This window comes from Saimiri boliviensis, chromosome 4, assembly GCF_048565385.1.
Source record: "Saimiri boliviensis isolate mSaiBol1 chromosome 4, mSaiBol1.pri, whole genome shotgun sequence".
Classification (NCBI taxonomy): Eukaryota; Metazoa; Chordata; class Mammalia; order Primates; family Cebidae; genus Saimiri; species Saimiri boliviensis.
In genome coordinates, this window is record NC_133452.1 from 129111745 (window position 1) to 129135685 (window position 23941).

General features: G+C 36.5%; 1 protein-coding gene across 4 annotated transcripts in view; it reads right to left on the reverse strand.

Moving 5' to 3' along the window:
- MLIP (muscular LMNA interacting protein) overlaps nucleotides 1-23941 on the reverse strand; it is a 267113-nt gene that overhangs the window by 192571 nt on the left and 50601 nt on the right. Inside the window, exon 2 of one of the 4 annotated variants that reach the window (XM_010337147.3) lies at nucleotides 7329-7449. The exons of the other annotated variants lie outside the window; for them this stretch is intronic. Coding sequence (XP_010335449.2) covers nucleotides 7329-7376 — 48 coding nt within the window. The 5' untranslated portion in view covers nucleotides 7377-7449. The remainder of the gene's footprint in view (nucleotides 1-7328; nucleotides 7450-23941) is intronic. 4 annotated transcript variants of the gene reach the window in all.

Consider the following 23941-nt stretch of genomic DNA (forward strand, 5'->3'; position numbering starts at 1 on the left):
GCCAAAAGGTGCCACAAGTTTTCAGCACAGTGGTTTCAGCTGGTGCTGGGTTGGAGCACAGAAACTCACACAAGTCTGGGTGGCTGTTTCCACGGGCACCTGGAATGCCTGGAGACAGAGCTGCGCATTCAACTGAAAGAGAAGGAGCTGAGACAGGAAGCCAGGTGATCTGGCTTGGCAGGTATCACCTCCACAGAACAAGCAATCTGAAATGCTCTGGATTGAGAGTTTTGCAGCAAGTGCAGCTGGACTCAGGATGGTCCAGCTCAATGTGGGTGAGGGCATCCCCCACTACTGAGGCAGTCCGCCACTACCTAGGCAGTTCACACAACAGCTAGGCAGGCCTGCAGCAGCTCAGCAACACCTCTGCTGGCAGACTGTGACTAGACTACTCCATGCAGGGCAGGGTATCTATTAAAAAAAGGTAGCAGCACAACAGGAACTTATAAATAAAGCCGACCTTCCTAAGACAGAGCACCTGGGAAAAGAGGAGGTTATGAGTTCAGCTGCAGCAGACCTAAAGGTACCTGCCCAGCAGCTCTGCACAGAACAATGGGGCTCCCAGCACAGCACTTGAGCTCCTATAAGAGACAGACTATCTCCTTAAGCAACTCCCTGACCCCCGTATACCCAAAGAGACACATCATAAAGGAGAGCTCAGGCCAGCATCTGGCAGGTACCCTTCTGGGAGGAGGACAGCAGAGGAAGAAACCGGCAGCAACCCTTGCTGTTCTGCAGCCCCCACAGGTGATCCCCAGGCAAGTGGGGTCTGGAGTGGACCTCCAGCAGTCCTGCAGCAGAGGGGCCTGACTGTTAGAAGGAAAACTAAGAAGCAGAAAGAAATAGCTTCAACATCAACAAAAAGGACATCCACTCAGAGACCCCATCTGAAAGTCACCAACTACAAAGACCACAGGTAGATAAAGCCAGTAAGGTGAGAAGAAAGCAGCACAAAAAGATGAAAACACCAAAAACCAGAATGCCTCTCCTCCTCCAAGGGATCACAACTCCTCATGAGCTAGGGATCAAAGATGGATGGAGAATGAATCTGATGAACTGACAGAAACAGGCTTCAGAAGGTGAGTAATAACAAACTTCTCAGAGCTAAAAGAACATATGCTAACCCAATGCAAAGAAACTAAGAACCTAGAAAAAAGGTTAGATGAGATGCTAACTAGAATCAATAGCTTAGAGAAGAATATAAATGACTTGATGGAGCTGAAAAACACAGCACGAGATCTTTGCGAAGCATACACAGGTTTCAATAGCCGAATTGACCAAGCAGAAGACAGGGTATCAGAGATTGAAGATCAACTCAATAAAATAAAACAAGAGGGCAAGATTAGAGAAAAAGTAGTGAAAAGAAATGAACAAAGCTCCAAGAAATATGGGATTATATGAAAAGACCTAATCTACGTTTGATAGGTGTGCCTGAATGTGACAGAGAGAATAAATTGAAGCTGGAAAACACCCTTCAGGATATTATCCAGGAGAACTTCCCCAATCTAGCAAGAAAGGAAAATATTCAAGTCCAAGAAATACAGAGAACACCACAAAGATATTCCTCAAGAGGAACAACCTCAAGGCACATAATCATCAGATTCACCAGGGTTAAAATGAAGGAAAAAATGCTAAGGGCAGCCAGAGAGAAAGGACAGGTCACCCACAAAGGGAAGCACATCAGACTCTCAGTGGATCTCTCGGCAGAAACCCTACAATCCAGAAGAGAGTGGGGGCCAATATTCAACATCCTTAAAGAAAAGAACTTTCAACTGAGAATTTCATTTCCAGCCAAACTAAGCTTCATAAATGAAGGAGAAATAAAATCCATTATAAACAAGCAATTGCTGAGAAATTTTATCACCAACAGACCTGCCTTATAAGAGCTCCTGAAAGAAGCACTAAATATAGAAAGGAACAACCAGTAACAGCCACTCCAAAAATGTACCAAATGGTAAAGAGCATCAACACAATGAAGAAACTGCATAACTAATGGGCAAAACAACCAGCTAGCATCAAAATTGCAGGATCAAATTCACATGTAACAATATTAACCTTAAATGTAAATGGGCTAAATGCCCCAATCAAAAGACACAGATAGGCAAATTGGATAAAAAGTCAAAAACCACTGGTGTGCTGTATTCAGAAAATCCATCTTACGTGCAAGGGCACACATAGGCTAATAAAGGGATGAAGGGATTTTTATCAAGCAAATGGAGAGGAAAAAAAAAAAAAAAGCAGGGGTTGCAATCCTAGTCTCTGATAAAATGGACTTTAAACCAAAAAAGATCATAACAGACAAAGAAGGGCATTATGTAATGGTAAAAGGATCGATGCATCAAGAAAAACTAACGATACTAAATGTATACGCACCTAATACAGAAGCACTCAGCTGCAAGTTCTTAATGATCTACAAAGAGACACAACTCCCACATAATAATAGTGGGAGACTTTAACACTCCACTGTCAATATTAGACAAACAAGACAGAAAATTAACAAGGATATCCAGGACTTGAGCTCAGATCTAGACCAAACAGACCTAATAGACATCTACAGAAATCTCCAACCCAAATCCACAGAACATATATTCTTCTCAGCACAGCATGGCACCTACTCTAAAATTGACCACATAATTGGAAGTAAATCACTCCTCAGTAAATGCAAAAGAACAGAAATCATAACAAACAGTCTCTAAGACCACAGTGCAATCAACTTAGAACTCAGAATTCAGACACTAACTCAGAACTACACAAATTCATGGAAACTGAACTGGCTCCTGAATGTCAACTGGATAAACAATGAAATGAAAGCAGAAATAAAGATGTTCTTTGAAATCAATGAGAACAAAGACACAACATACCAGAATCTCTGGGGCGCATTTAAAGCAGTGTCTAGAGGGATATTTGTAGCAATAAATGCCCCCATGAGAAGCGAGGAAAGATCTAAAATTGACACCCTATCATCAAAATCGAAAGAGCTAGAGAAGGAAGATCAAAAAAACTCAAAAGCTAGCATAAGACAAGAAACAACTAAAATCAAAGCAGAACTGAAGGAGATAGAGACACAGAAAAACGCTTCAAAAAATCAATAAATCCAGGAGCTGTTTTTTGAAAAGATCAACAAAATAGACCACTAGCCAGATTAACAAAAAGGAAAAGGGAGAAGAATCAAATAGATGCAATAAAAAATGATAAATTGGATATCACCACTGACTCCACTTAAATACAAACTACAATCAGAGATTACTACAAACAACTCTATGCACATAAACCAGTAAACCTGGAAGAAATGGATAAATTCCTGAACGCTTGCACCCTCCCAATTCTAAACCAGGAAGAAGTTGAAACCTTGAACAGACCAATAACAAGGGCTGAAATTGAGGCAGCAATTAATAGCCTACCAACCAAAAAAAGTTCAGGTCCAGACAGGTTCACAGCTGAATTCTACCAGATGTACAAAGAGGAGCTGGTACCATTCCTTCTGAAACTATTCCAAACAATGCAAAAAGAGGGAATCCTTCCCAAATCAATTTATGAGACCGACATCATCCTGATAACAAAACCCGGCAGAGGTTCAACAAGAAAACAAAACTTCAAGCCAATCTCCATGATGAATGTAGATGCGAAAATCTTCAATAAAATACTGGCAAGCCGATTGCAACAGCACATCAAAAAGCTTATCCATCATGGTCAAGTAGGCTTCATCCCAGGTATGGAAGGCTGGTTCAACATCTGCAAGTCTATAAACATAATGCATCACATTAACAGAACCAAACACACAAACCACATGATTATCTCAATAGATGCAGAGAAGACCTTTGACAAAATTCAACAGCCCTTCATGCTAAAAACTCTCAATAAACTAGGTATCGAAGGAACATATCTCAAAATAATAAAAGCTATTTATGACAAACCTACAGCCAATATCATACTGAATGGGCAAAAACTGGAAGCATTCCCTTTCAAATCTGGCACTAGGCAAGGATGCCCTCTTTCACCACTCCTATTCAGTATAGTATTGGAAGTTCTACAAGTTCAGAGGAATTATGCAAGAAAAAAATAAAGCATATTCAGTTAGGAAAAGAGGAAGTCAAATTGTCTCTATTTGTAGATGACATGATTGTATATTTAGAAGACCCCATCATCTCAGCCCAAAATCTCCTTAACCTGGTAAGCAACTTCAACAAAGTCTCAGGATACAAAATCAATGTGCAGAAATAACAAGCATTTCTATACACCAATAATAGACTAACAGAGAGCCAAATCATGAGCAAACTCCCATTAACAATTGCTACAAAGAAAATAAAATACCTAGGAATACAACTAACAAAGGAGGTAAAGGACCTCTTCAAGGAGAACTACAAACCACTGCTCAAGGAAATAAGGGAGGACAAAAACAGATGGAGAAACATTCCATGCTCATGGTTAAGAACAATCAATATCATCAAAATGGCCATACTGCCCAAAATAATTTATAGATTCAATGCTATCCCCATCAAGCTAACAATGACCTTCTTCACAGAACTGGAAAAAAACCACCTTAAACTTCATATGGAACCAAAAGAGAGTTCACATAGCCAAGACAATCCTAAGCAAAAAGAACAAAGGCAGAGGCATCACACTACCTGATTTCAAACTATACTACAAGGCTACAGTAATCAAAACAGCATGGTACTGGTACCGAAACAGAAATATAGACCAAAGGAACAGAACAGAGGCCATGGAGGCAACGCCACACATCTACAACCATCTGATCTTTGACAACCTCACAAAAACAAGCAATGGGGAAAGGATTTCTTGTTTAACAAATGACGTTGAAAAAACTGGCTAGCAATGTGCAGAAAGCAGAAACTGGACCCCTTCCTGACACCTTGCACCAAAATAAACTCTAGATGGATTAAAGACTTAAACATAAGACGGAACACCATAAAAACCCTAGAAGAAAACCTAGGCAAAATCATTCAGGACATAGGCATAGGCATGGACTTCATGACTAAAACACCAAAAGCATTGGCAACGAAAGCCAAAATAGATAAATGGGACCTAACTGAACTCCAGAGCTTCTGTACAACAAAAGAAGCAATCATTAGAGTGAACCAGCAACCAACAGAATGGGAAAAAGTTTTTGCAATCTACCCATCTGACAAAAGGCTAATATCCAGAATCTACAAAGAAATAAAACAGATTTACAAGAAAAAATCAAACAAACCCATCCAAAAGTGGGTGAAGGATATGAACAGACACTTTACAAAAGAAGACATATATGAGGCCAAGAAACCTATGAAAAAATGCTCATTGTCACTGATTATTAGAGAAATGTAAATCAAAACCACATTAAGATACCACCTCATGCCAGTTAAAATGGTGATCATTAAAAAAATCTGGAGACAACAGATGCTGGAGAGGATGTGGAGAAATAGGAACTACTTTACTCTGTTGGTGGGAGTGTAAACTAGTTCAACCATTGTGGAAGACAGTGTGGAGCTTCCTCAAGGACCTAGAAATAGAAATTCCATTTGACCCAGCAATCCATTACTGGGTGTACACCCAAAGGATTATAAATCATTCTATTATAAAGACACATGCACACATATGTCCATTGTGGCACTGTTTACAACAGCAAAGACCTGGATCCAACCCAAATGCCCGTCGACGATAGATTGGACAAGGAAAATGTGTCACATATACACCATGAAATACTATGCAGCCATAAAAAGTGACGAGTTCATGTCCTTTGTAGGGACATGGATGAATCTGGAAACCATCAAACTGACACAAGAACAGAAAATCAAACACAGCATATTCTCACTCATAGGAGGGTGTTGAACAATGAGAACATAGGGACACAGGGAGGGGAGCATCACATACTGGGGTCTGTTGGGGGGCCAAGGGAGGAGGGGAGATGTGGGAGGAATAACATGGGGAGAAATGTCAGATGTAGGTAACAGGGGGATGGAGGCAGCAAACCACATTGCCATGTGTGTACCTATGCAACAATCCTGCGTAATCTGCACATGTACCCCAGAACCTAAAGTATAGTTAAAAAAAAAAAGAAGAAGAAACCATTGCCAAATCCACAAAAAAAGAAAGACAATGATTTATCATATGTCTCAAAAGAGACTCAAAAGATTAGGATTCTGGCTAGTAAGAAACAGAGAAAGAATTCTTCTCTAGAAAGCTTTGAAATTAGCAATATTATGCAATATGACTATAGCCTATGAAGACAACACCTTTGATAGAAACAGCATTCATGCCTATTCAAGTTTGTCATGTTCATTAAAACACATACCACTGTTATAGCAAAGCAGATGCATGCAAAGCATCCTCATAATAGAAGACTATATATTACCTGATACTTTATTGACTTATTATTTTATGTAAACCATTTCTCTCCTCCTGAAGATCTTTTTAAAAATGCAAATACTTAGAAGAGAATCAATACATTAAGTCACCTACATTTTATAGATGTGGTTCTCCAGTCTATCCAAAGTGTTCATCTTAATTCTATCTAAGGGGTCATTGAATAGCATTCAATGGGTCCATGATGGAAAATATATTACATTTTGTTTTTATTAATCTCTAACTTTCCTTCAATTATGAATACAATCATCTAACTTTCCTTCAATTATGAATACAATCAATCAACTGCTATAGAATTAGCACTATCTGTGACATTGATATCTATAAACAACATAGATATTTTATGTGTTGTATATATAGCAAAATATCACTTGTTTTCATCACTACATTGAAATTACAATAGTTCTTAGAACTATTTCTGAAACTTATACTAAACACATTTTTTAAAATATGCTAAGAAGAAGACTATTGGTCCATCAAACTGCCAAAGGAGTGCATGACTCAATAAAGATAAAGAATCCTTGCCTTATATAACAAGTCGACTTTTTATTTTCTGTTTTACCAGGGCAATAAAAAAAAATCCCAGGATATCATTATACCTGTGAAAAAGTTTCCACAAGATTGGAAGGCAACTTTTGCATATAATGAATTTGACATGCCTTGCCTTTTTCAGAAACAAAAGCAGAGACATGGTTCTAGAGGCACATTACATTAGCTATCAGCTTGGAAATCATTGACTGGATATACTAGTATGTGTCTGTGGGTAAAATGTAAGCAGAGAATCCATGCTTAAAGCAGTGGATTCTTACCAACCCGTTATCTGGGATATTAATCATGGGGACAGATGGGGAAATAAAAATACAAAAAATCTGAAATTATATCAAACTGCTAGACCATCATGATTCTAAGGCTCTTTGAAAATTGAAGGAGAATGACAAAAATGATAAGTGAGACAGAGACTGACTTACGGGATAAGTTGGACAGCTGTCACAGTGAACAGTAAAGCAGTCGTGCATGGGTATCAGGAATGGCCCATCATTTAACACTTAACACGACAGAGAGCAAACAATTATTTGATGTGCTTTATCCCTAAAAGTAACAGAGAAGGGAGAAAAATGGAAGAAAGTGAGAAACTGTATAACAGACACACTGTGACAAAAATTTTAAAATCCTTAGCAAAAAGACTGTTCAGTGAGCCAAAAAAGAATCGCTTTTGAAGTTAACCATTCCACATTTTTCCAGGTTTCACTATAACTTTCCAAAGATTTATGTTGACAAAACTTTACAGTACCAAAGAGAAATAGGAAATAGTTTAAGCTTGTCTTATGCAGTCTATTATGCTCAAATTAAAACTACAGCTGATTTTTTTAAAGAAAAAATTTTTTCTTAAATTTTTGAGTAAAGTTGGTCCTCCATATAGATGAGTTATGCTTCTCTGGATTCCACAAACTACAAATCAAAAAATTCACAAAAATGTGTTTATATTGCCTTTTTTCTTATTACTTCCTAAACAACACAGTATAACAACTCTTTACATAACACTTACATTTTATTAGGTATTATAAGTAATCTAGAGATGATTTAATGCACATGGGAGGATGTGCGTAGGTTATATACAAATACTACACCATTTTATATCAGGTACTTGAACATTCTCAGATTTTGGTATCTGCAGGAGGTACTGAAACCAATCCCCTTTGAATGTTGAAGAAAGAATGTACCTTAATTTTGAAATAAGAAGCATAATTTTCATCAAACAATTGTAAAGGTCTTGAGCGGAATGTGTATTATGTTAATGTATTTGTTTGTTACCTGTATACATTCTAATGAGAAAGATTAATCCATTTAATTGGGTGGAAAAGAATACCATACTCTGAATAATCTCGAAATTATCTCAAGAAACAAATACATCTCCTAGATCTGACAAACAAAATGAATAAACTAGTATAAAAATTAAGTAAACCTTAAGTGAAGTTGCAACCCTGGATTGCAGGCATGAAGATGCAGCATAGATTCTTAAGACACATGGAACACCATTGAACATGAACAAAGTGACCTGTGGATGTGTCCCTGTACTAGTCAGGTCAATGAGCACTAGCTGTGGGTGACAGTACGAATGTGGAGCATGTCTGTAAAACCGTCCTTTTTTCTAGAATGTTTTCCCATTGACTTCTCAGAGTTGACATGTCCTTTGTAGCTACATCACCTGGCAATGAATTAGAGTACACATGGCCCAGACAAGGTTGATCACAGAGAGAGACAGTGGAGGCTAGCAGAGTTCTGGAAAAAGCTGGATCGGGAATCAAATCCTGGATCAAAGTCCTGGCTCTGAAATTGACTAGCTAGCTGGTGAAGGGGCAAGTTACCTAACTCTTTATGTCTCAAATATATCATCTATCAAATGAAAATTGTATAAATCCCATCTCATAAGTTATCATGGGAAACAAGGTTAAAAATACATTCAATGTGTTTTAAGACTTCTGTTTAAACTGACAAAAATTACTCCATTATATTCTTAGCCAATGTTAAAATATTAACATCTGACCTAAGCTAAACCAACAACATTTTTTCTGGATTTCCTAAATTGAGAAATGGATTGTTGAAACCCATCCTCCTTGGATGTCAAGGTGTTAAAACATAAAATCCCAGAGCCACTAGTGGTATTCTATTGTCACCTACATGGCAACCACATTTTTCAGTCAGAAAGAAAGAAGCTGGGGTGGCGGGCCAGTGCAGTCGCTCACCTGTAATCCCAGCACTTTGGGAGGCTGAGGCCAGTGGATCATTTGAGGTCCGGAATTCGAGACCAGTCTAATCAACATGGTGAAACCCCATCTCTACTAAAAATACAAAAGTTAGCCAGGCATAGTGGTGGGTGCCTGTAATCCCAGCTACTCAGGTAGCTGCCACAGAAGAATAGCTTGAACCCAGGAGGCAGAGGTTGCAGTGAGCCAAGATTGTGCCACTGCCCTCCAGCCTGGGCAATAGAGCCAGACTCAGTCAAAAAAGCGAGAAAGAAAGAGAAGGAGAGCAGGAGAGAGGGAGGCAGGCGGGCGGGTGGGCAGGCGGCCGAATGAAGAAAGAACTAGAGATGGGTACCCAGAGGAGAACCTGGCCACTATGAATCCCGGCTTCCGACGTTCCGGAGGGCCTGTGTATCCCTAGCTTGGCTGAGACTTGGATTTTCAATCTTGGCTTGACACGTAGGTCGGTAAATACTGCTTTAGCCTTAAGTATATAACGTTTGACTCCCATCACTTGCACTCTAAACTAATTACCAAAGTGAGTTTTGTGGCATCTTGGATTCCCTCAGTCTCCACCTACAAGTATTCAATGTATACACAGAAGAAAGCTTTTAACTTTCCTGCCTTTGTGCTGTGAATATTAACATGCAGAATTGACTTCAGGCTATGAGCCCTTCAACCTAAGAGAATCTCAAAATGCTGATTGCCTGTTTAGAAGAGAACAGTAAGATTTAGCCTTAACTTGGGGAAAGTGACCAAATTTAATTCTAGAATGTGAATTAGAATAAGGTGATAATTCTAAAGAAGTCAAACTTTTATTTCTATTTTTAAATAATCTGCTACATTAAGGATTCTACAGAAGCTGTGGAAGGTTAATTAGGGACAGTTCTAAAAGAAAGAATTAAATAAAGTACCAATTTTGGATTTTCCCCTTTGTTTTATTTCTTCCTGTGTATTTTGTTGAACTTGTTGGGCACTTAATTAATAGCAACTATCAAACAGTATGTCAAAGTCAATTTCTGTCTTCTTTATATTAATTTCAGTATATTTGATTAATTCAGTTGCAAATAAATACAATATACTGAATTAATCTTAGTGTCATGCTGAAGATCAAACACCAACTCATGAATTTTAAAATTCACGATAGTTCTTCCATTAATCTCAACTTCCCTTTTTCCCCAAAAGAGACTATGCCTTGATAAATAAATGCCTTCAGTAAATTATGGTGTATTTGTTTTCCACACAGACGTTGGAATTTCAAAGGTTTCCCAAATATTTTCATGTGTCAATGCCACTTATAAAGGCAGAAAAGCTTAGGTAATATAGTTTGAAAATGACTCTCATGGCCTCAAAATGGGAATGAAGGTAGGTTTCTTTTCCTTTGGATATTACCCACATTGAATATTTTGGTTTAAACTAAATCCTCACTTCATAAAAGTAATCTCTTTGTTTACTTAACTTCCATGTTTTTTGGATGAGACCTCACTTCCTAGTTAGTATTTCATTAATTTGTGGTCATGTGTTATCTTCTGCATTTCACTGGAATGGCATTGAGGGCTGTGCATGTGGATTACATATCCCTGTAGCTTCCCACAGCACCTGACTCAGTGTCTTGTACATAATGTTTGCAGAAGTAACAAATCACCTGTGAAACCAATCTATTTCTCATTAAATTATAATATAATGCTTGGAGTAATGCCTATTGCCTTCCCTCAGTCAATATAACCTACACTCTGCTTAAGATGACCTCCCTAAATAAGGAAATTTGGCATTGTGCTATACAGAGCAATCTAAATAACAGAAGAAGTACACTTGTCCCAAATATTCAGATGGTTGTGCGTACGTGTGCACACACATACACACACATACTGCTTAGAAATTCTTTCTCAAATGAGAAAGGGAAAGTGCATCTGCCATTTACCCATCAATTTGAGTTAGTTTAATCAATTTTTTTGTTTCCTAAAGCCTCAGGAATTAGGATAATAAGAGTTTTATGAGCCAAATACATAACACACATTTAATGCTAATAGAAAGAAAAATGTGTTTATTATGTTGAGGACACCTGGCTCTGTGTGTGTGTGTGTGTGTGTGTGTGTGTGTGTGTGTGTGCCCATGCATGCTCATGCATATCCTGATAAATAGAAATGTTTAAGTCTTTGACATAATAATTCGAATTTTGGAATTTAGTCTAAGAAAATAATTTGAAAATATTTTTAATGAACATACATTTATAACAGCAGTTTAAATGAAAATACAAAAACAGTTCAAATTGTCAATAATAGAAAAATTGTTCAACAAGATTTAAGCAGCAATTTGATTATGATTCTACATCTAAGATAAATGTAGAAAGGACATATAAAACAATCATGGGAAAAATAAAATATGAAATTATATAGTCATATTGATGTACTTAATGTTCATGCATCAAATTTCTTATGTGTGAAAACTGGAAGAATTTGTCAAAAAAAAAGACTACATATTAGCTAACAGAGTCAGAAATCCATTTTCTGTTATTGAAAAAATAATTTAAGTGAGTAAAAACTATCAAATCCACGGAAAGTTGATGTAAAGACAGGAGAGGTGATGACAATTTGTATTGACTGGGAAAGTCAGAGGTGGGCTAGGGTGATATTACAGAGGGGAATTGGGTAGCCCATGGGAAGAATAGCTGGAAACACAGGAGAGTGAAGGGCACCAAAATCCACCCAACCACTTCAGATGCTGTCTGAGATTGACCTGCCTGAAGCACCCCAGAGAGGCAAGGGTCTTCCTTAGAAGAGATTTCATAACCTCATTTAGAATTATTCATAATTCTCATTGGTATATTTTTCCTTGTATCTTCTCAAATGCCCTTATGCTGTGGTTTAAGACTCTTGTCATTGCTTTTCCTTGGAAAGAAATAATGATGTAGTTAACATTTATCCTTGGTACAAATCCCTTTATACATTTAGTCATATCTTCAAATACACATCTAAATCCTTTTTAAAAGAATGAGAACTCTATCCTTCCTTGATTCTGCTTATTTAGAGGTGGCTTCAATATAATCAGAAATAATAATTCTTAATAATTTAGTCGTAATAAAAATAAGAAACACATAAGAATTTATCAGGTACTGTTCTGGGTGTTTGGCATGGATCAATTGATTTTAGCCACACAGTCTACCTATGATGAAGGTACAGCTCTTTCTCCTATTCAGATAAGAAAACCAAGGGACGAAGAAGTTTCTTGTCGAAGATTTTACAACTTTGTTCTAACAGACCTAGGATTTAGACCAATAATCTAAATGAGGAGCCAATCGACCACATCTAATATTGTCTCCACTAAAAATTATGAGTCTTAAAACTGGAAGAACTGTAAAATTCTGCCTTGAGATCAGTTTGTGTTTTCTGTGGTTGTTGTTGTATGTTGGTAGGTTACTCTTAAACCAGGGCATTAAAAAGAGACATTCTGTTTTTTTTTTTAATTAGGTCTAAAAATAACCCAGTTCTTACTGAATTTTAGGCTGTGCAAATTTTGCATAGTACGTCTATACTTTCTGTTATTTATTTTAGGTTCAGAGGGTACATATGCAGGCTTGTTACATGGGTAAATTGCATGATGCTAAGGTTTGGTATACCAATGACCCTGTAACCTAGGTAGTGAGCATAGTACCTTATAGGTAGTTTTTCCAACCACACTCCCTCTCCCACCCTCCCACCTCAAGCAGTCCCCAGTGTCTATTATTGTTCACGTCTTCATGTCCATGTGTATTCAATGTTTAGCTCCCACTTATTATTTTTTTATTATACTTTAACTTCTGGGGTACATGTGCAGATTGTGCAGGTTTGTTACATAGGTATACACGTGCCATGGTAGTGCTTTGCTGCATCCACCACCCTGTCATCTACATTAGGTATTTCTCCTAACACTATCCCTCTTCAATTCCCCCCACCACCTGCTATTCCTCCCCTAGCCACGCTCCCAGGTCCCAGTGTGTAATGTTCCTCTCCCTGTGTCCATGTGTTCTCGTTGTTCGACACCCACTTATGAGTGAGAACATGCAGTGTTCGGTTTTCTGTTCTTGTGTCAGTTTGCTGAGAATGATAGTTTCTAGTTTGATTCATGTCCCTGCAAAGGACATGAACTCATCTTTTTATGGCTGTATAGTATTCTATGGTGTATATGTGCCACCTTTTCTTTATCCAATCTGTCGTTGATGGGCATTTGGGTTGGTTCCAAGTCTTTGCTACTGTGGACAGTGCCACAATAAACATACGTGTGTGTGTCTATATATTGGAATGACTTATAATCCTTTGGGTATATATCCAGTAACGTGATTGCTGGATCAACTGGTATTTCTATTTCTATTTCTAGATCCTTGAGAAATTCCAATACTTCAGTAAACTACTAAAATTTGTAAAAAGTCATTAGTCTTAGGAACAATTATATATATATATTATATATATATATAATATATATATATAATATATATATAATATATATATATTATATATATATTATATATATATATTATATATATATTATATATATATACTCATTCACTATATATGACTATGTTATATATATATTCATCTTCATATATATATATATATATATATATATATATAAAGGATCACTATATATGACTATTCACTATGTTATATATATAGTCATATATAGTGAATAGGCATCTGCTTGCTAACTCTAGATTCTCCCAAACCTAAACTCAGAAGTAACAATATAGTGTACCTATACAGTTTAACTCCCTAATGCTTCAAAAGTTACCAATTACCAAAGATAAAGTTACTTGGCTTAGCGTAATTGTAAAATAACTTCTTTGTTTTAGGTATTCCTGACTCATATTTTTCCTCATAAATTTCCTTTAAGAATACCAGGGCTGCAAGCTGACCTTGATTCTCACGGCAGGTGTGTGGTGCAGTGGGGCATTTAGAGGGTAGGAGAGATCTGTTTATTCTTGTAGTTACCAAAGTTTGAAGGGCTTTTGAAAGAGACTGACTCTCATGATTCTTCTATCACACAGTCTTCTTATTTGTGCCAATAAATTAAATATGCATATCATAGGCATTGATTGTGCAGAGGAGCAAGCCGAAAGATGACAAATCTTTAACCATCAACAACTAGTTGTCTAAATGTTCACACTTCTAATGCTCCTTTCCCAAAATTGACTAAATCTAATCACATGCCCTGGGTGACAAGTAAGTGTGTACCCATTGTTAACTCTTGACCCTGGGGATTGAATGAAGCCAAACACACAAAATAAACATACAAGTAAAAATTAAGTGGAATCTATTGTTTCTGAGTCTCTTAATTTTAAGGCAACATTATTCCCACACATCTGACTTCTTTCCAAACTAAAACCAATAATTTTTAGTAGTTGGAAAATAAGGGATCATCAATACTATAACCCCAAGCAACAAAAATCCAAACAAGAATAATTTCTCAAGCAGGTTTAACTTGTTTCCAATTAAATACTAATTGTAAGTTTTTGATAAAACAAATTATTTAATTTGAAGCCATAAGTGTCCTTTCTAACTCTTAGATTGTCCCAATTAATTTCAGCATAAAATTCTAAAAGCACACAGTGAATTCTCTAAGGACAAACATCTGCCTTGAGCAATAAAATTTAGAACAAGATTTTTATTACTATACGTACTAAGAAAGCCTCCACACACAGGCCACTGATCTAGTTCTGCCTACCCTCACCCCAGTCCACTTAATCATGTCTATTTTTTAGAAGCTTAGACTTTTTAGAATGAATCCACCTTGGGCAAATTTACTTACCGTAACAATATCTGACCAGATAAAGCCAAATGGTTTGAATTGTTTAATGCCTATGTGCTGTACATTGACACCTAAATGAAAAGCAAGAAAATTGAACATATGTACAGAATTAACACACCATTGTTAAAGATGCCAGATTCCTAACATCTTAACCAAATGTAAAGTGTTTCCTGCAAAATTACAAAAAAAAAAAAAACCTTAAACTGGAACTTTTTTCACCAATTAATTTTTAAAGTACACATATCCTCCCCACCCCTACCAACACACACACACACATTGGTGCAGAGAGTATTAGGAGTACTTAGATTAAAAGAGAAAGAAGGTAATAGAGGAAAAGGGGGGATCCGAGAGATACGAGTAAGAAGAAAAAGACCTTACAATTTGACCTTTTGGTTTTTATGAGACAGAGTATTGTTCTTGTCACCCAGGCTGGAATGCAATGGCACAAGCTTGGTTCATGCAACCTCCACATTCCTGGTTCAAGCAATTTTTAACCTGCCTCAGCCTCCCAAGTAGCTGGGATTACAGGCTGCCACACCCGGCTTAATTTTTATTTATTTATTTATTTATTTATTTATTTATTTATTTATTTATTTTGGTATTTTTAGTAGAGACAGGGTTTCACCACCCACCTTGGCCTACCAAAGTGCTGGGATTACAGGCGTGAGCGACGACACCTGGCGCAACTTGACCCATATTAATCCTAGCCCTACGCATTCATTGATTTGTTTGACAAACATTTATTGAGTGCCCACTTTGTGATAGTCACTCAACCTGATCTCTGTCCAAAATATATATGAAAAGATGGTCTTAAAATTTAAAAATAGATATTAAAGTTAAGCCAAGGTTAGCAGAGGATTAGAGCAGAATTCTGTTGAGGGATGAGTAAGTGCCACCTCAATATTCCCTGTTCCTCACCTCTCTTCTTTCCCTTTTTGTTTTTTGTTTTTTTGGGTTTTTTTGTTTTTTTGTTTTTTTGTTTTTTTGATGTCTCACTCTGTTGCCAGGTGCTGGAATGCAGCGGCACAATCTTGGCTCACTGCAACCTCTGCCTCCCAGGTTCAAAAGATTCTCCTGCCTCAGCCTCCCAACTAGCTAGGACTACAGGCATGCACCACCATGCCCAACTAATTTTTGTATTTTTAGTAGAGATGGGTTTCACCGTGTTAGCCAGGATGGTCTTGATCTCTTGACCTCCTGATTCGCCCACCTTGGCCTCCCAAAGTGTTGGGATTACAGGCGTGAGCCACTGCTCCCAGCCTCTTCTTTCCCTTTCATCCTCCCATACTCCTGGGAACAGACAATGACAGGGTCCCACTTTATGGAAGGCTAGTAAATCAGATTACAGCAAAGGGTTCAGGTATAGAGTTTTAAAATATGGAAATAGCCCAATTTATTTTAAAGGCGCTTTGAGGGCTATTGACTTGGCTATATTATATATGGTAGGTGGAGAGGATATTCGGCAGAAAGCCCTTAAAACATCCCAAAACATTAAACAGAGTAGATGAATTGAATTCAGTGTATTACAGAAAGCTTTGTCAGAATTTGAAAACAGGGAAAAGTGAAAATTGAGAGTGGGATAATCAGGACATAATGAACAGAAAATGTGTTAGGAAGAATAAGTCATTTTGGAATAACGAAATAGATACTGTTTGGATTGGAAGCAAGAAACACTACAAAAACAAACAAACAACAACAACAAAAAATTGCATACTGCTAATACAGAAAACAAATGATTCTCTGTTCGGGTCCTTCTTTGCCCTGTCGCTCAGATGGTGAAGGAGTAGAATGTATGTTTCTGTATGCTGTTACCTTTTTGATCACGAAGGTGTCTAATGTAAAATCAGGTCAGCTGGAAATGATTTTAGAAATCTCCTAAAATGAAACGTTTAAAATGTGTAGAGGGAAAATAAGTACATTTCAAAGCAAAGACTTTCAAAAGGCAATGGTTTAAAAAAAAAAATACAACCTACTTGAGAAAGTAATGGGATTGGCACAAATCCCTAGGCAATCCTGGAGCTATAACTGAACTAGGACTTCTAAACTAATCCTTGCTTTATCTTCCCACCCCTGCCAAGATTTTCCTAATAAACTCTGTAACACTCAGATCACTTCTTTAGTCTTTTACATCTGCATTTTTAATGTCATTACTATACAAGTTGCACTCATGGTTTATACTAGTTCTTCAGTGTAGACTCCCTGATGTAATATATTCACTTGTGTATCCCAATACTAGCACAGTGTTTAATACACAAATGGTCTCATTTATTGGATATCACTTAAATTCGATTTGTATATTTTACTTCTGGAATTATATAAATTCTTCAAACATCAGAGTCTGGCACCTGGTATCTTGAAGCCTCGAGCACAATGAAATAATAAAGACAGTGGTCATTTGCTTATTTTATCCACTTCACAGTTAGGGAAGAATATATACTACTGCATTTAATCTTCAAAGCGATCCAGTAAGCCGTGGTTTTATTTGCATTTATTGATAAGGAAACGAGCTCACATTTTGAGTAACCAACTCAAGACTACACAGCTGGTTAGTACAGTCTAGCACTCAACTTTCTCTTGATACAGCTTTGTCTACTGCTGATCTGGTCCTTGTCCTCAAGAAAAGTCACTCAGTTAACTTAGCCATCTCTATTTCCTTGCTTCCATCTCCTTCTTGAGCCAGTTGTGTTTCTACTAATACGATGAGATATTGCACAGCAAAAGCAAGTCAGGGAAATGGCTCAGATGGGTGAAATTAACAAATTGTTGGTTACTGTTTCTAGAGTCCCAGACACTTCTAGATACCTCAACCTCTTTGGAGCTTTTGTAAGCTTTTCACCATTGTCCAAGTCAGCTTTGACTTAGATGTGTGAAACACAAACAGGTTTAAAATTCCTAGATCCCCCCGCCAAAAAAAATTAGTAAAATCTGAAACCTGTGTCATATCCCTAATCAAATTCCCAAGATCTCTCTTTCCTATTCGCCTCCATCTGATTTCTCCCTAGGGCATTGTTACGGGGTGTGCATTGATCTTTGTGTATCTTTTTTATCAAATGTATGTATATAATTTTTTCTCTATTTGATTTCCATCTTCATTCTGTGATGGATCCTCCTTCTATCTTTTCTGACTCCCTTTCTGCTAATTCATTGTCCTATTTAAATATTTTTTCTCAGTCCCATTTTATATCTATCTAGTTCCAAAAATAAGAAATTATAACAATTGTTATTTATATAACCCTTGACTTAAAATGTTTCCTACCCCGATTCCATAGATTTTCATTTTCATCAAAAGATATCCAAATGTAACCAATATGTGTATTAGCTGAATGACAGTAAATGAGATAGTATGGTTCTGGTCAGAACATATGCAGTGGGAGTCACATCTTACCACTCTCAACACATATTCACTAAGTATGTAGCCGAAACATATTCTTACCCAGCTGTGCTTTCCTTCCTGTTTTCTGTGCCTCTGGCCCCTTGGAGACATTTAGGAATGCTAATTGTAATAGTGAAAGGCCAAATTACAACACAGGTAAATAACTTCTCTACTAAGATTTCTTATATCTCAATTGAACTTGTTATGAGGAAAGGGTTGCTAAAGTAACTAGGATTCAGGAATGTCTAAAGCATAAAACACTTTAGACTTCTGGCAAGAATGCCATATATTTAACACATAATGCTGTCATCTTTATAAAGTAGAGTAGATAACTATAGCTTTCAGCAGCTCTAAAGGTATCTAGACGTTCCAGGGAGAATACTTGAAGCTACATAAGATTTCTCTAGACACATAGTAATTTGTCATTTCTACTTTTCTACTACTCTATATATATATTTATAAAGTGAGTTTAAAGGTATTATACAGGAGCATTAAATTTACTATCTTAAAGATCTTTAATGAAAAGTCTACTTTTGTGGATAAAACTTTAGGAGAAATCACTACATGCCTATACTGAGAGAAAAGGATCTCATTTTCAGTCAATCAAGGCTCAAAATATTTTGAGAACTAGAAAGGAAATAACCATTGTAAAAATAAAACTTAATTTAGCCAGTATAACAGAGTGATTATTTCATTCATAAACCAAAGAAATACATAACAAAGTTAGACATTTTCCATTGCTCTTTTTCTCTTTAAATGTCCATTAGCTAAATAACCAAATGCTGTTTTTAAAAATCTTAGCCTTTAGATATAGCAATAATACTAATCTTGTTATTTATTATGGTCAGCAGAGAATTAAGAACAACAGTTATTTGTGAATCCAGGGTAGATCACTCACTAATTATGTGACTTTGTACTTTCATTTCTATATTATTTTGATAAAGTGAGAAAAATCGAGAGATGATTCTTTCTTTTTCATCCCAATAGTCCAAAATGTTACGAATTTTCATCAAATTTTAATTCACATCCTATTTACTCGAATATTTCCCCTCCATATATATTAATCTCCTCTCAATTTGGAGAATAAAGATGAAGTATCAACAAAAATTAACAGCAGTGTTGTAATAGTATTATTGCATGGCATACAGCCATGCTCGAGTCTTGCCAGTCACCTCAATTCCAAGGAGTTCTGAGGGATCCACATACACGAAGATAAATCAAAGTAACGTGTCATTAATAACTGCCCAAGCACCAGATTCTCCAGTGAAAGGCTGAGTAAAAGTCTGAATTAATCTGAGGCCTAAGCATAGTCTTTTATTTTATTCAAAAAAGTAGAAGCAGCAAATTTGTGTTGAAAGCAATATAGGGAATGAAGAGAAGAAAAGAACGCACGTAAGCTAAGTAGGCCGTTAGATCTCCAGATACACTGATTTAACTCTCTATCTCTTTACCTTGAAAATGTACACACAACCAACTTATCAGTTTCTAAATAATCATATAGCAGATCTGCCTTATAGACTTGTAGAATTTACTCTTTTGTTATTGACGTTGTTAAAACCATCCAGGTTCAACTTTGGAGCTTTAAGCTTGAATTTACTACAGTGAAAGGAGAAGGTAAGTCAATTTCTAGATATCTGTCTCTGAATTACCTTATTTTCCCCACTCTCTCTCTCTCTATCTTCCTCCAGATATTTGGTTCCTACCCCAACTAATCATGAACTACAACAATTGTATTTGAGCCAATATCTGATATCTGATATTGGTTTGAGGGTCCAATGTCACTAACAATTTTTTGTGTGAGATATGGAAGAAAGAGCTGTTTCTTTTCATCTAGAACAATGTGGCTTCAATTCGCAGTCACATTATTTGGTGCTTCCATTAAATGTCACTTTCTCAAGGAGGATTTTATTAGCATTTTGACCTGAATTAAATGGCCTGTGTTTTATACCTCCCTCTTATAACACGAATCAGATAGCTACTTGTTTAAAGACTGCCTTTCTTGTTAGCATGTAAGCCTCATAAAGTAGGCAGATGGCCATAAGGCCATAGAGTATATCAGTGCTGTTTAGATGAAGACTACCCTTTCTTCGGACAGATACAACTCTGTGCCATAGTGCTCAGTTATCAAGTGGAATGTTGCCTGCACTTCAGTTCCCACTCAAGTCCTTGGCAGTAAACACACACAACCGCACACAATATCCTCTGTCCAAAGAGGCAGAAAGCACCTCTTTGTTTTTACCACTGTATCCCTAGTACCTAACGCAAAGCCTGACACCTGGAAGATGCTTAATAATTATCAAATTGAATTTTAATACTTGAAATGGAAAAAAGACCCAATTGTAAACACAGCCTTTCTATTCAATTGGACAATTAATTTTCCTACATGTTCCTCTTTCTCTTTCTATTCCCCCCTAAAACATACAAATACACATACACATACACATACATATAATGTCTCTACACAAAGTATAGATTATATTCTTCCAAGCCTGTAATCCAACATTACTTGCCTAATACGACTACTAGGAAGTCCGACTACTATAACTTAGCCTTATATTGAAAGTTTCAGGGGTAAAGTGGAAGAAAATGTGCAAGTTAACATGGTGTATTATTACAGGTCTGATTTTCTTCTCCTGTTAAATACTGTTGATACATTTGTTGAACCTTTAGTCTCTATTTTCGCCTCTTTGTCTCAAATAGTTTGTAAAGGTCTCTTGCATTTCTTCAATAAGACAGGAGCTCTATTTAATGGCAGAAATTTCATACTGTATCTTGGAATTCTTAAAGCAAAACGTTTTACTACATTCAGAAAAAAAATATATTAATTCAATGTTTGAAAAGAAAAAGAAAATGGAGTCCCAACAACTAGTTATCTCAAACAAAAAAAACGGCCTTAAAAAAAATAGTGGACTTGCCATGACTGGACATGATCTAGCAGAAATGGATTGGTATCTGCCATGGATGTTGCAAAGAGATTTCTGCAGAAGGAGAAAAGTTTGAGAAGGTCTATATTCTCAGCATTTCGAAGAATGCAGCTTCTGCTACAACAAAAAGCAACGACTATTTTCCCTGAATGCAAATTGGCAGGCATTTTACAAATTTATTAACCCTTATAGACAAAACATGTAATAAAATTTCTAGCAATATAGTTTGTTGTGAGATCACTGTAATCATTATGAAAATCCTGAGACAAGTTCAGTTTACTTTTGTATCCTGGGGCAGTAGTCATACACTGTAACTACTGAACTGAGAAATCTTCCAGAGTTCAGATTGCATGATTACAGTCCCAGCCTCCCATCTACTCGGAGCAGCAGCCATATGGAAGAATTAGGTGATCTGTGTTAGAACCAGGGTTTTGTGGATAAATGCCGTCTCTGGCTCCAACTAGCTGTGCATGTCCTTGGGCAAGCCATTTAATTTCTCAGTGCCTTATCTCCTGATCTGAAAAAGTGGAATAAAAATAATACCAAAATCACCTGGGCAGTTGTGAGGAGTAAATGAGTGAATAGATACAAAGAGCCTAGAATGTGTTCCACAAAGGTGAAGGCATTCCATAAATGTCAACCTTATGCCTTTAACCAATTTTCTTTTCTTTTCTGTGACTTACTTTTCTCATTTATAAAGCAAAAATAACCCCTACTACCTTAGAGCATTGTAAAAATCACAGTAGAGATGTAAAAATGTTTTTGAATATTTTAACTTCTATGCAAATAACAGAAGCAAATTAAACTAGTATTATGAACTACTATGAACATTCTTTTCTTTCATCCTTCCTTCAGTACTGCTTAAACCTTCTTCTTCACTCTGTAAGAGAACTGTTTCACTAAAAAGAGCTAGGAATTGTGCATCAATGCAGACAATAGCTGTAGAAATAAAGGCATTCTTGCTGGCAAGCTTCCAGAGATGGGTTTTAGCATTTTTCTGCATATAGAATATTGGGGCTTTGTGCGTATCACAGAGTGAACTAAAAACACATGACACAAAAATATGAAAGCATTCTCTCAGAAGCAGAAGAGGTCTCTCACCCCTGGGTCTCCTACTGTTTACTTCTGCAAGTATTCCCTAGTGCATCGATTCACAGAACAATCTATCAAAGGTGCAGGGAACAGAATGACCTCCAACAAAGGGAGAAAGCAACATCTTCCCAAAAATGAGGAAGGGAAGCTGGAAGAGATTAGCAAAAGCCTTTATGAATTGCTCCCAAAGGTCTGCTTGACCTTTCACGTTCAAGCTGCTGTACAGTGTGTCCTATTTCAGCTTTTCGTGAAATCTTACATTACTCAAACTTGGTCAAGAGCTAAAACTTAAAGATGAAAAGGCAAAAGCCATGCACTTAGGTCAACAAAAGGACTGCATAGCTGCATGATGGATGAGTTTCAGTTCAAATAATTCACATAAACACAGCTGATGGGTAGGATGCTTGCAAATATAATGTGTCCACAGTATGATGACGTTAACAAAACAAGCAAATATTTTAAAGATGTCATTTTTAATATTTAAAAGTGGCATATGGTTGTTGTTGAAAAGTTTAAAATATTAAAAATACATATAAATATGTAAAGTGCAAAAACCATCTACATGGTAATAAGTTGCAGATAACCCACATCACATTAGACCTTAGATTCTAAGCTTCATGAAAACAGGAATTGCCACATAAGGGTAAGCAAACAAGACATGATCTCTGTCCTCAAGGAGTTTAGCAGGCACTCTTCCTTCCGGTCTTTACTGAAATGTCTCCTTCTCAGCAGTTCCTGATCACATTATAAATCTCCTTCCAACATTCCCCATTTAATTTTTCTCTACTGATCACCTTTGACTATAGTATATATATATACATATATATATATAATCTTTAATAATCACATTTATTATGTGTTCCATGCAAATTTTTTTATTTTATGGTCTCTCTCCTCTCACTCAAATATTGATTTGCTATGATATCCCTAGAGTTTAAACAAGGCCTACAACAAATAAGGCAATTAATATTTGTTAACTAAATTAATGAATGAACAGGGATTGAATGAAAACATACTTCAGTATAGTTTTTTCCAAATAATTAATTATGTGTCCAATAAGAGAGGACTAGGTAAATAGATTATGATATTTCCAGAAAATATACTATTTTGAACATATCTATTTCTACATTTACTAGCATGTAAAATTTCTACCATAAGTTTGTTAGATTTTTGAAAGTCACACTGTCAAAACATATATATAACTTCATTTTCAATATATATACACATATTTGCATGTTTATATTGATAAATAATTCCTGCTGTGTGCCCAGGATCATGTTACATACTTGGGACACACAGAAGGAAAGAATGTACTCAGGAAACAGACATATGAAAAAGACAATGATGATACAATGTGATAATCACTTTTAACTAACATGTGAATTACTTCTGCCTTAGGAGATGTCTGGCTCCTTGAGAAATGGGTAGGAAAAGGTGGGAACAGTTATCTCCTTAGAGAAAAGATGCTTCATACAATCACACTGACATTAATAGGAAGCTGCCAGGGAAAATGTTATCTTGCACATGGTGATGCAATGTTCTACTTACCATTCAAAAGCAAACCTATGATTTCTATATTACTCATATCACAATAAGATCTTGCAAGTGAAATATTGACTATTATTGTTCTGATATCTTTAATCTAGCCCTGAATATGGATGGAAACA